This window comes from Dermacentor andersoni, chromosome 4 (assembly GCF_023375885.2).
Source record: "Dermacentor andersoni chromosome 4, qqDerAnde1_hic_scaffold, whole genome shotgun sequence".
NCBI lineage: Eukaryota > Metazoa > Arthropoda > Arachnida > Ixodida > Ixodidae > Dermacentor > Dermacentor andersoni.
The window spans coordinates 215,658,768-215,671,500 of NC_092817.1; the positions used below are offsets into that span (position 1 = coordinate 215,658,768).

A 12,733-nucleotide genomic window follows, 5' to 3' on the forward strand; every position below is an offset into this window, starting at 1 on the left:
GTTTTTTTATTTGCAGATGATATTAGCTTTGTTACGTGCTCGCACCATTATAAATCATTGCTGATAGTGATGCCGAGGTAAGTGTAGGACAAGACAAGTTCGACAGGAGAATCGGAAATCTTGTAAGTAAATAAATGCGGGTTGTGACGACGATAAAAAGACATCAGCTTGCACTTATTGGGATTAAGTGTCATCAACCAGTGATTGCACCATGATTGAATGCGGTTAAGATTGTCCTGGAGGGATTCTTGATCAGCGGCATTAGTAATTGGGGCATAAATAATGCAATCGTCGGCGAACAGGCGGACATGACATGATAAATTTTGTGGTAGATCATTAATATAAATTAAAATAGGAGGGGGCCAAGGACAGTTCCCTGAGGAACAGCCGATGTTACCAGTAGACGATTAGAGGAGTAGTTGTTAGTAGTAACGGACTGCGAATTATGTTTGAGGAATTCTTTTAACCACGCAATATTTCCTCGATGCAAGTTTAGTAACAATATCATCACAATATCGCGGCCAGAGCCAGAGCAGCAACCCTGGTTTAACATCCAGCAGGGCACTCATTACTCTGAACCGGCCAAAACATAACCAAGCCCAATAAAATCCACTTCAAGAACAGAGAAACCAGAAGTCCAGTTCCAGCGCCCAACAATGACAGCAACAGAATAAGAGTGGAAGAAAGCTCCGAAAGCTGCCATCACAAAGCTTTCTTGTACTTGCAATGTCTTTTACAGCTTATTGTCGCGTTATTACCGTTATGTCACTATGTTTACCCTTCCGTTGGAATTTCACATTAGTAACTTTTGTCTTTTTTTTTTATATTTAATACTATTTAACCCTCTGGCCTTGTTAATTACATGACTTCACCGAAAACAATATGTGCAATTTATTCCTTGTCATTATATTATGTTTTCTTTTCTTTTCGTAGTGAATCGTGAACTAAATAGTTCTTTTTCATCTCGGTTGCACTTACGTTTGTAGTTTGTAAACTGATACAGTTTTATAGATGACATATATTCTATGTATTTTCTATGTACTGCCCCCCTTACTCGATGGCTCACTTTGAGGCCTGTAAGGTATTTTTAAATCAATCAATATCTTCCTGTTGGTGATCATAGTAGCTTCCTTTTAATGACCACTGTTGCCGCGAGTCTGGTTTTTGCTCCGTACGATTGAGTTCGATGCCTGCTTAGTTTGTTTTGAGCCTCTTAGAGATTGTGTATACTGATTTCATCGCGCGACGCGAATGTTGTAGAACTTTCTGGAAGACACACAGGTCCCAGCGATTACTCCGGAACTTTCAATGACTGATGTATAAAGCCAACGCGCTTGACCCGCTCATCAGATTTTCGCTTTTGCTGACTGTGTTCCCTGCTATCGTTGTTCTTTGAATGTAGCCTGCTTTTCAAGGCACAAGTTCGCCCAATAAAACGCTAGTTTCGTCAATCACAGTTTTGCTGCCTTCTTCACCGTCACTACCATATGACATCTGGTGGAGGTGCTTTACGGTCATGCACCAAATGCCCCCACGAAGCCACGATCCCGAAACTTGAAGCCCGAAACCCGAAGACAACACCAACGTTGCCCCAAACCAGTGAGCTAGCTGCAGACTGCAAGGAATGCCTCCGGAGAATGGACTTCTGCCTCATACGACCTGGAAGACCATGGCCAGCTCGACAATCACAATGACAGCCCCAGCATTCCCCATCATGCTTCATCCATCCAGGGAGCCCCCCCCCCCCCTACATTCCATGGAGCTTCATCGGAGAATCCAGAAACCTGGCTCAAAACCTTCGAAACGATCTCGGTCTTCAACAACTGGACCTCTAAGGACAAGCTGCGCCACGTGTACTTCTCCTTGGAAGATGCCGCGAGGGCATGGTTCGAGAACCGGGAATCCACCCTTACAATGTGGGAGCTGTTCCAAAGTAACTTCCTGAGGACCTTCACGAGCATCGTGAGGAAAGAAAGGGCTGAAGTTCTATTGGAAGCCCAAGTGCAGCTACTGAACAAGAACGTTGCCATATTTACGGAAGAAATGTGCCGTCTATTCCGCCACGCCGATCCAGAAATGTCTGAGGAGAAGGAAGACCGCCTACTCATGCGTGGTTTGAAGGAAGAACTTTTCAGCGGGAGGACTCGAAGCCCACCAAAAACCATTGACGAGTTCCTTCGCGAAGCCACCAGCATTGAGAAGACAGCCGAAATGCGGAACCGGCAATTCAACTGCCACACAAACTATACAAACCATGCTGGAGTTCAATCCCTGGCTACCAACGATCTGCACAAGGCTATCAGAGCGGTTGTGCCGGAAGAGCTCCAGAAGTTGTACCCAAGGTCACAGCCTCAAGTGGCCTCAATAGCCGAAATTGTCAAAGAAGTTCAGCAATCAATTGAAGTTCCTGAGGTGCAACCACAATCACTGCAGCCCCATTCGGAAGTCATGACCTACGCCGCCGTCAAGGTCCCCCTCCACGACCGTGCCAGGGCCCTTTAACGCTGCAATTTCGCCGTCCACCGCCGCCGCCATTGCTGCCACCACCGCCAGCACGCCCACCCGTCGCCCAGCGCAGCTACTCACGAAAGACAGACATTTGGTGTGCCCCCGACCACCGCCCGCTCTGCTACCATTGAAGGGAAGCCAGCCGTGTGTACTGCCGATGCCCATACCGTGACTTGGGACTGCGAAGGTTCGCTGTCAATGCACCGTGCCCTCGGGAAGGTGAACGCCCTCATGACATCGCCGCTATGCACTGGAGCCCTCGACGACTGTCCCTTTCGCTGTCACCAGGTCGCTACCTGACGCCGCAGTGCCGTCCATACACTGGCCCAGCCTGGGGCCGGTCTGCAAGCCCATATCCGGAAAACTAAAAGCAGCAACCGATGAAGGTGCGGTTGCTGTTCGTCAAAATGACAAAGATCCTCCGCCGCCGCCGAATACTGCTAAATACTTCTCGTCGAGGACGCCGAAGAGACTATCTCGACGACATAACAACGACACGTCGCCATCCCGATGAAGCCTGGAAGCACAAAACGCACTCGCCAAGGACCTGATGCCGCGAAATACCAGCCACACATGAACACGACGCAGCCGCGATACGACGCAGTGACCTAACTGCAACGCAAGACAAAGAACTACCAACCTCGACATGCTTCTCGATGGCCGTGCGATCACCGCCTTAGTGTCCTCCAGCTGTCCGGATTTGAGGGCCTTCCCATGCAACTACTCCGTGATGAGTGGATCTCTTGCCACCCAGTTGATGAAAGTTAGGACTGCATGGGAAGGCCGTCAAATCCGGACAGCTGGAGGACACCTAATAACACCGACTGGAATCTGCACAGCAAGAATTACCATTCATGACCGGGCTTACCTTGCTACCTTCGTTATCCTTTCTTTCTTTATTAGGAACATAAAACATACAGTGAAATATTTTGTCAGCCCGCCAAAGCAATGATGCTATTGACCTTGACGTGCTTCAAATCCTCCAACAGTGTTCACAACATGTCATTCTTGGCACGGACTTCCTGAACCAACACAGCGCAATCATTGACCTGAAGTCGAAGTCGATAACGCTGTCGGAAGATAAAGCGATCAAGGAATCAAGAAGATCAAGGAAGATCAAGCTGTCGTGGTCACCGCGCCTTCAGTGTACTCGAGGATCAAGTCAGCATCCCACCCCACTCCAGCATTGTCATTTCTGTCGGCACCAAAATAGCCGCCGACGTAGAAGGCGTCATCGAGGGTGACCAACGTCTATTGCTAGACCGTGAAATTTGCGTTGCAAGAGGGATCGCTCGACTGCACGGAGGAAAAACTAAAGTGTTGCTGACAAACTTCAGCCAGGGGTTCAAACACATCAACAAGGGCACGACGATTGCATACATCGAGGAAATTCTGGAAACCAGGAATGTGTTTGTCCTCTCTGATTCTGCCGCATCTACCCTGATGACCATAGTTAAATAAAAGTCTCCCGATTATTAAGCAGCAACAGCTGAAAAGTCTGCTTCAACGATACAAAGACTGCTTTTCAACGTCATCAAGGATTCAGCAAACACCCGTCGCAAAGCATTGCATAATAACCGAAGAGTACGCTCGACCACTCCGCCAGAGCCCTTACCGAGTTTCGACGTGGGAACATGAAGATATTAGGCAACAAGTCGACAAAATGCTGCACGATGACATCATCCAGCCATTGAAAAGCCTGTGGGCACCTCCTGTAGTCTTGGTGAAGAAAAAGGATGGAACCCTACGTTTCTTCGTTGATTACCGTCAACTTAACAAGATCACGAAGAAGGACGTATACCCCCTCCCACGGATAGACGACGCATTGGATCGGCTCTGCAACGCTAAATATTTCTTGTCGATAGATCTCAAGTCTGGCTACTGGCAAATAGAAGCCGACAAGAGAGATCATGAAAAGACCATGTTCATCACGGCAGACGGCCTCTACGAGTTCAATGTCATGCCATTCAGACTGTGCTCAGCGCCTGCAATGTTCCTGCGGTTCATGTACACGGTGTTAACAGGACTGAAGTGGCAGACTTGTCTTGTTTACTTGGATAACGTCGTTGTCTTCGCAGCGAATTTCGATGATCGCCTTAGGCGCGTTGCGACAGTACCGGTGGCCATCAAATCATCGGGGCTTACTCTCTAGCCGGAAAAGTGCCGTTTCACTTACAATGAGCTGCTGCTCCTTGGCCACGTCATCAGCAAATCTGGAGTCCACCCCGACCCGCAGAAGACAGCTGCCATCGCAAAGTTCCCGTAGCCCATCGACAAGAAGGCAATGCATAGATTCCTTGGCATGTGTGCCTACTACAGGTGCTTTGTGAGGGACTTTTCCCGCATCGCTGAGCTGCTGACACATCTAACTAAATGTGATGTCGTGTTCAAGTGGGAAACACCACAGGCCAATGCATTTCAAGAACTCAAACGACGCATGCCATCGCCGCCGGTACTTGCACACTTTGACAAGGACACCCATACCGAAATCCACACTGACACGAATAGTCTAGGCCTCGGTGCCATCCTAGTGCATAGGAAAGACGGACTTGAATGCGTAATAGCTTACGCTAGCCGGTTGCTGTCAAAAGCGCAAGGCAATCATTCTACGACCGAAAGGGAATGCCTTGCCATCGTTTGGGCTACAGCAAAATTTTGCCCTTACCTGTATGGCAGACCATTCAAAGTCGCCAGCGACCATCACGCGTTGTGTTGGTTAGCGAATTTAACACTTTCCTGTCCGTGGGAAAATAAGCACTTTACGGGTGGTCTAGTAAACATTTTTTTTGCTGCTACACCAAATGTTTGATATTAAAATGTTTAGTATCAATTTGTAGAAGAGGGAATGCGCTTTTTAATGGTATTGTTTGAAAGCAAACATTTATTACCAATAATTTGTGAAAAAATCACTTAATAAAAAATTTGTAACAAAAACGGGAAAACTCCGCGAAAACGTCGATGCTGCTTTGCACCAAGACAACATAAAAAAAATTCAAAATATACATTTTGAAGGGACAGGCCGTATACAACATTGCTGCAAATATAAGCTTTCTATCTGAACAAGTTATTTTTTTACAAAGGAAAATGTTGCCCCTAGTGGCTATCGTGCCACCGCGCAAAGCAGTTGCGTGATGCGGTGAAACACAGGTTTGCGGAGCACGTCTCGCAGAAAACGTTCGTTTTTTGTTCCACTTTCCGTTCTTGATAGCACAATTTGCAGTTCCTGTATCTTTGTAGCTTCTGGGGCTTGTGCTGTTGATCCTTAGGGCCACATGAAGCGGGAAGAGCAGGAGGAGCCTTGGGGTCTGGATGTTGTTGCTCATCAAGTCCTATGAGCTGCTCCACCAGCTCTAGCCTGAACGCGAACTGATCAAAGCGCGGACCTCTTGACAATTCAGGCACTTCGGGATGCTGCCGACGGTGCTCATCAAATAGAATAAAGCTGTTGACAACAGCAATATCTATACTGTGGAAAAACAGCGTTTTCCACCAGCGCACGCACTTCATCAGAACATTGTATGTCCCAATCAGCTGGTCGGATTTATCGACGCCGAGCATGCCCACATTGTACTTGTCAATCAGCATTGGCTTTTTCACCGATACTTCTTCCCACTTATTGTTCACTTTCCTTCTGCGCTTCGCAAGTACGAATTTGTTGGCTGTGTGGGCTGTCGACATCATGTGAACAACACGCTTGTCCTTCCATTGTAAATATAGAACGTCCTGGTCCCGTAGCCAGCGAACATCTCCTCTCTTAGCTTTTTTTTCCCATTGGGTGTCTTTGAGTTCGGCTGGAAAGCCCCGACGATCCTTGCGCGTTGTGCCACAAGCAAGCGTCTTGCGCTCCAACAAGTGTACAAACAAGGATGTCGACGTGTAAAAGTTGTCTAAATAAATGATGTAGCCTTGATCTAGGTAGTCCTCTGCCAGTCGCGTCACCACATCGAATGCCAGCCCACGTGCGCTTGGTGCTTCACGCTTTCCTGTGTATACATTGAACTGAACGGTGTAACCAGATTTGGAGTCCGCCAAAACCCACAATTTATATCCCCATTTAATAACTTTGTCCCGCATGTACTGTCTAATTCCGGATCTGCCTTTGGACTTTACCATCCTCTCGTCAACGGAGAGGCTCCGATCAGGTTGGAAAAATTGGGCGGATGAGGCGTTGATGTGCTTCAGCAGCGAAGCTACGCGATGCAGCTTGCCATGGGATGCGGCAGTTGTCTTTTCAGGGTCGGACACACTCAGGAATGCAAGCAAGGCTTTGAATCGATTTCTTGGCATTACCGAAGGCGGAAGAAGACCAGAAAATAATTTCCGTGTGTTCCAGTAGCAGTGCAAGCGCGGCACTTGCACAATACCCATGTAAATGAGAAGTCCGATAAACTTCTTCATCTCATCGGGAGTCACTTGTTTCCAAGATCCGTCTCTCTCACTGTATGATTGCTTCTCTAAAATATGCATCCACGCATATTTATTTGTCATGTCGCATATCTCGGTGATTATTTCCGCCGTGAAGAACAGCGCGAAGAAGTCGACGGCTCTTGCGAAACGCCGCGCGGAACTGCGGAGCGTAGTGCCGAGGTCAACTCCCGGCCGTCTTCTCGCGCAAAACTCCACTCTTTGTGCCGCCGCCGACAAGTGGTCCCGTCCAAACGACGTTGACACCCTGCAGATAAGAGCCGTAGCCTTTAGAACACGCCGCATGTCTTTAGATCTGATCGCGGCCGCGATAAAATGGCTCGGAGTGGAAAACGGAACTTACCGGCGGATGCCTGTCGACGTTCCGGGGCTACTTGACGCACTTTCACCGTCCGTGCTGAAGTCGGATGAGTCAAAATCATCTCCCGAGTCTCCGCTGCTACCACCATCACAAAATTCTGATGCAGACTCATCGGAATCCGTCGAAACTCGCCGTTTACGAGGTGCACCTGCGCGCGACGTCGACGCCATATCCGAAACTACGCGCGCTCGTCAAGCGCGATTAAAAGGCGTTTTAAAAATCCCTCCCGCGGCCAAAAAAGGAAACACAAAAGCGAAACTTGAAAAATAGTTGTCCTTTTATGTGCTGGATGGCGCTAGCTGTCCATAAGCGCTCTGAACGGGAGAAAGTCGACGTTGAAACCATCGACAACATACTGTCGATGGGCATAGGCGCGGACAGGAAAGTGTTAAAGGATCCTTCAGCACGGCTGGCGTGGTGGAGCCTCAGACTACAAGAATGCGACATCACTGCAACTTACAAGTCCAGACGAAAACACTCTGATGCTGATTGCCTATCACGCACCCCTGTTGGCCCGCCACCGTAAGATGATGAGGATGACGACGCCTTCCTTGGAATAATAAGCGTGGAAGACTTCGCTGAGCAGCAATGAGCAGACCCGGGGCTAAAAAGCCTCGTCGAGTATTTGGAATGGCAAACCAACGTTGTCCCTAGGGCACTTCAGCGAGGATTGTCTTGATTCTCACTTCAAAACAATCTACTAGCAAAGAAGAACTTCTCACCAGTTCGCGCCAACTACCTTCTTGTTCCCTCAGCGCTGGGTCCAGAAGTACTGCACACCCTACATGACGATCCGACCGCTGGGCACCTTGGATTCTCGGGGACGCTATCGAGGTTACAGGAAAAATATTACTAGCCGTGCCTGATCGCTGACGTCGCCCGTTACATCAAGACATGCCGAGACTGTCAGCGACGCAAAGCCAGCGGGATTACTACAGCCGATCAAGCCTCCTTGCTGACCATTTCAGCAGATCGGGATAGACTTGATCTTGAATTGTAGCACGAAGTGACATAGACAGAGACAAGAAGCAGGCAGGACGAGTGCTAACTTGCCCAACTTTCTATCCTTTTGAGGGATAGACTTGTTGGGGCCCTTCCCGATGTGAACAACTGGAAATAAGCGGATCAGCACGGCGATGAACTACCTCACCCGCTTCGCTGAAAGAAAAGCACTGCCAAAAGGGCGTGCAGCTAAAGTGGCGAAATTCTTCGCCGAGAACATCCTGCTGCAACATGGCGCCCCAGAAGTCCTCATCACCGACAGAGGAATGGCCTTTACCGCCGAGCTCACCCAAGCCATGCTGAAATACATCCAGACAAGCCACACGAAGACAACTGCCTACCACCAACAGAAGAACGGTCTTACAAAGCGCCTGAATAAGACCCTCGCCAAAGTCTTTGCTGACTTCACAACTACCCAGTGATTGGAGGACAGCTCGAATTGAACCCATAGTTAAAAAGGGAGACCGCCTGACACTAGGAAATTACCGTCCTATTTTACTAACTTCGCCATGCTGTAAAATTATTGAACATACCATAGCTACTAGCATAAGGTCTCCTCGATTTGGCTGCACTTTTTGCACTAGTTCAGAAAAGTGTCGTGCCGGTGCAGCGCCAGTTCTTGAGTGAGTGTAGCACGACACTAGCGCTTTCAGTGCAGCGGTCAAATCATGACAAAAATGCATAAATCTTGGCAGCAGGTATTTATTCCTTTGCCAAAAAATAAAATGCTCAGTTGTTAGTGCGCATACGTGGTTGTCTCTTGTCTCCTTCCTTTGGCTGTTGTTTTATTTGGCGCCTTTGTTGTAAGCGTACAGGCCTTCGTCTGCTGCAACTGGGCGGCTGTGGCTTTTCTTTTGTTGGTGTGTGCCGCGAGCGTAAACATGTGCGGAATGGCCTTTTTGGTCCTGTGGAAAGAATTAATATATTGGCACCTGGAAATTAGTTCAACTTCCGCATAATTTTTCAGAAAGCGTGACGAAGCACGGTTCCCACACCTTTCTGAATCATATATGGCACAACGTTTCAAACGATGGACCGATGTGGTTTCATGTAAACTTAACATTGAGGTAGCGGTAAGCTCGTCAAAATTAATACGAACGACAGTGACCTGTGGGAAAATCACGGCCTTCAGTGCACTTAGCAGCAGCTGAAACCGGAAAGCGCCCTTCACAAGATGCTGCATACACATCCTGAAGAAAACTGCCGTCCGTGCTGCGTTACTAATAACAGGCGCCGTTGATGCCGTCTACCAACACCCGCATGGCCACAGAACTACATGTGTCGTTTGCTATCAAGAGCTTTGCACTACGTGCACGAGAAAAGAACTTGCGGAGAGTCTAGTGCCAAAGCGTACATGAACTCGTGCAGCACGACGTCAAATCGAGTGCCGAAGTGCAGGTGGCGCTAGCTGCACTGTCAAATCGAGTGCTAGAGTGCTGCACCCCCTGAACTAGTGCAGAAGGTGCAGCCAAATCGAGGAGACCTAAAACAAACTTCCTCGAGGAACGCTGCATATTGACCAAATATCAGTATGGATTTCAGGAAGGATTATCAATCGTAGCTCAACTAGTCACATTATTTCATTCTCTGGCATTGACCCTCGATAGAGACGGTAGGATAGATATGCTTTTTTTTTATTTTTGCAAAGCCTTCGATAAAGTTCCTCATAGTAAACTCCTTTTCAAACTTTAAACAATAGGCATTCCACAAGTACTTGTGTGGATTTCAGCCTACTTGAGTAATCGCAAAAAAAAAAAAAAAAAAAGCGCTGAAAGCGCTTTTCTGAAAGCGCTGTCCTCTTCAGTTCTGAAAGTTCTGAAAGCGCTGTCCTCTTCACTCCTTCGGAACTCTTCATAACCCGCAAAGATGTTCCCCTCCCTTTCGCCATGCTTGACATTTCAGGCGGTTTCAGCACCATCGTTGTCTGCAATCCGCTTCCTACAGCCCTGACGGCTCTTTGCGGCGAAGCACTTGGCCATGTTGAGCCTCTTGATGACATGTTTATAACCGACGTGCCAGATGCTTCGTATGCAGAGCTCACTGACTTCTGTTCACTTTCCACTTCTGCTACGCCATCAACTGACTTATTCACACCTTTCATTGCCGATGACCTTACTTCTGAGCAGCACTCCCAGCTTCTTCACCCGCTTGCCCAGTTCTGTTCTTCTTTTGATGTCGCTCAGCCTACTCTGGGCTGCACGTCAACCATCAGCCACCGCATCAACACAGGCTCCAACGTGCCATTGTGGCAGCGCCCGTACCGCGTATCCGCCAAGGAGCGTCCGGTGATCCGTGAGCACATGGATGACATGCTTCAGCGCGGCGTCATTCGACCCTCCAATAGCCCATGGGCATCGCCGGTGGTTCTCGTCACAAAAAAAAAGATGGTTCCATTCGGTTCTGCGTCGATTATCGCTGTCTTAATAAGATAACGTGAAAAGGCGTCTACCCCTTACCGTGCACTGATGACGCTCGGGACAGCTTGCAAGGCGCTGAATTCTTCTCTTCGTTGGATTTACGCTCGGGCTACTGATAGGACCTGATGTCAGCAGTTGATCGCCCTAAAACTGCATTCATTACTCCAGATGGTTTATACGAATTTAATGTGATGCTATTTGGCCTATGCAATGCGCCTGCTACGTTTGAACGAATGATGGACAATATCTTGCACAGTCTAAAATGGAGCACGTGTTTATGCTACCTCGACAACATTGTTGTGTTCGCCCCTGATTTCAGCACGCATCTTCTTCGCCTTAGGCAAGTGTTGACGTCCTTGACCAGCGCAGGCCTGCAACTAAACCTGAAAAAGTGCCAGTTTGCCGCGTGCAAGCTCATGATTCTAGGTCACGTCATATCACAAGATGGCATTTGCCCCGACCCATCAAAACTTCGTGCTGTGACAGTGTTTCCTAAACCGAAGACACTCAAATAACTCCGCGCCTTTATCAGTCTCTGTTCTTACTTCAGACGCTTTGTTAGCAATTTCGCCTCGATTATATCACCTCTGACACAACTGTTAAGTGGCACCAACGACCTATCCTCCTCGTCTCCTGCATGTGACACCGCGTTCGTGACCTTATGCCGTCTCCTGACGTCTCCACCTATACTGCGACACTACGACCCCACCGCACCAACTGAAGTGCATACAGATGCCAGTGGTATTGGCCTTGGCGCTGTCCTTGCACAGCACAAGCCTGGCTACTCCGAGTACATCGTTGCTTATGCCAGTCGTGTGCTGACCAAAGCAGAATGCAATTACAGCATCACAGAAAAAGAATTCCTGGCCATCGTTTTGGCACTCGGAAAGTTTCACCCTTATTTATATGGCAGGCTTTTCCATGTGGTTACTGACCATCACGCCCTTTGTTGGTTATCCTCTTTAAAAGACCCGTCTGGACGCCTTGCCCGCTGGGCTCTGCGCGTTCAAGAATACGACATACGTCATCTACTGCTCAGGTCGCAAGCACGCTGACACTCTGTGTCCCCCCTCTCCGCTGCGAGCTGACACGGCCTCCCTCTCCACAATTGAGGCAGTATTCTTGGTCGACATCGACACCTTCGCATCAGAACAGCGCAAAGATCCTTGGGTGGTCTCTCTTTTGGATCTCCTTTCTGGCTTGCCTGCATCCCCCATTTCCCGCTCCCTGCGTCACCAGCCTGCCCATTTTGCTGTCCAGGGTAACCTCTTGAATCGACGCATCTACCAGCCCGATGGCCACAAGTGGCTCCTGGTTATCCCTAGGACTTTGCGATCCGACATATGCGAGTCTTGAAATCTTGGAATCTTGGAACCAGAATCTTGGAAAAACGCTAAGATAATCCTAATCCACAAGAAAGGGGACACCAAATACTCGAAAAATTATTGACCGATCAGCTTACTGTCTGTTGTCTACAAAGTATTTACTAAGGTAATTGCAAATAGAATCAGGAACACCTTAGACTTCCGTCAACCAAAGGACCAGGCAGGATTCCGTAAAGGCTACTCAACAATAGACCATATTCACACTATCAATCAGGTGATAGAAAAATGTGCGGAAAATAACCAACCTTTATATATAGCTTTCATTGATTACGAGAAGGTGTTTGATTCAGTCGAAACCTCGGCAGTCATGGAGGCATTGCGGAATCAGGGTGTAGACGAGCCGTATGTAAAAATACTGAAAGATATCTACAGCGGCTCCACAGCCACCGTAGTGCTTCATAAAGAAAGCAACAAAATCCCAATAAAGAAAGGTGTCAGGCAGGGAGATACGATCTCTGCAATGCTATTCACAATGTGCTTACAGGAGGTATTCAGAGACCTGGATTGGGAAGAAATGCGGATAAAAGTTAATGGAGAATACCTTAGTAACTTGCGATTCGCTGATGATATTGCCTTGCTTAGTAACTCAGGGAACCAATTGCAATGCATGCTCACTGACCTGGAGAGGCAAAGCA

The 12,733-nt window shown here is 48.3% G+C and overlaps 2 protein-coding genes across 3 annotated transcripts in view; both read right to left on the reverse strand.

The window, feature by feature from the left end:
* The window catches only part of ric8a (ric8 guanine nucleotide exchange factor A), a 326,541-nt gene that overhangs the window by 266,174 nt on the left and 47,634 nt on the right, over positions 1-12,733 (reverse strand). The window lies entirely within an intron of this gene.
* Positions 5,597-7,016, reverse strand: LOC140217209 (piggyBac transposable element-derived protein 4-like). Its single transcript, XM_072287590.1, has one exon. The coding sequence runs from the start codon at positions 6,994-6,996 to the stop codon at positions 5,602-5,604; it is 1,395 nt and encodes a 464-aa protein (XP_072143691.1). The 5' UTR covers positions 6,997-7,016; the 3' UTR covers positions 5,597-5,601.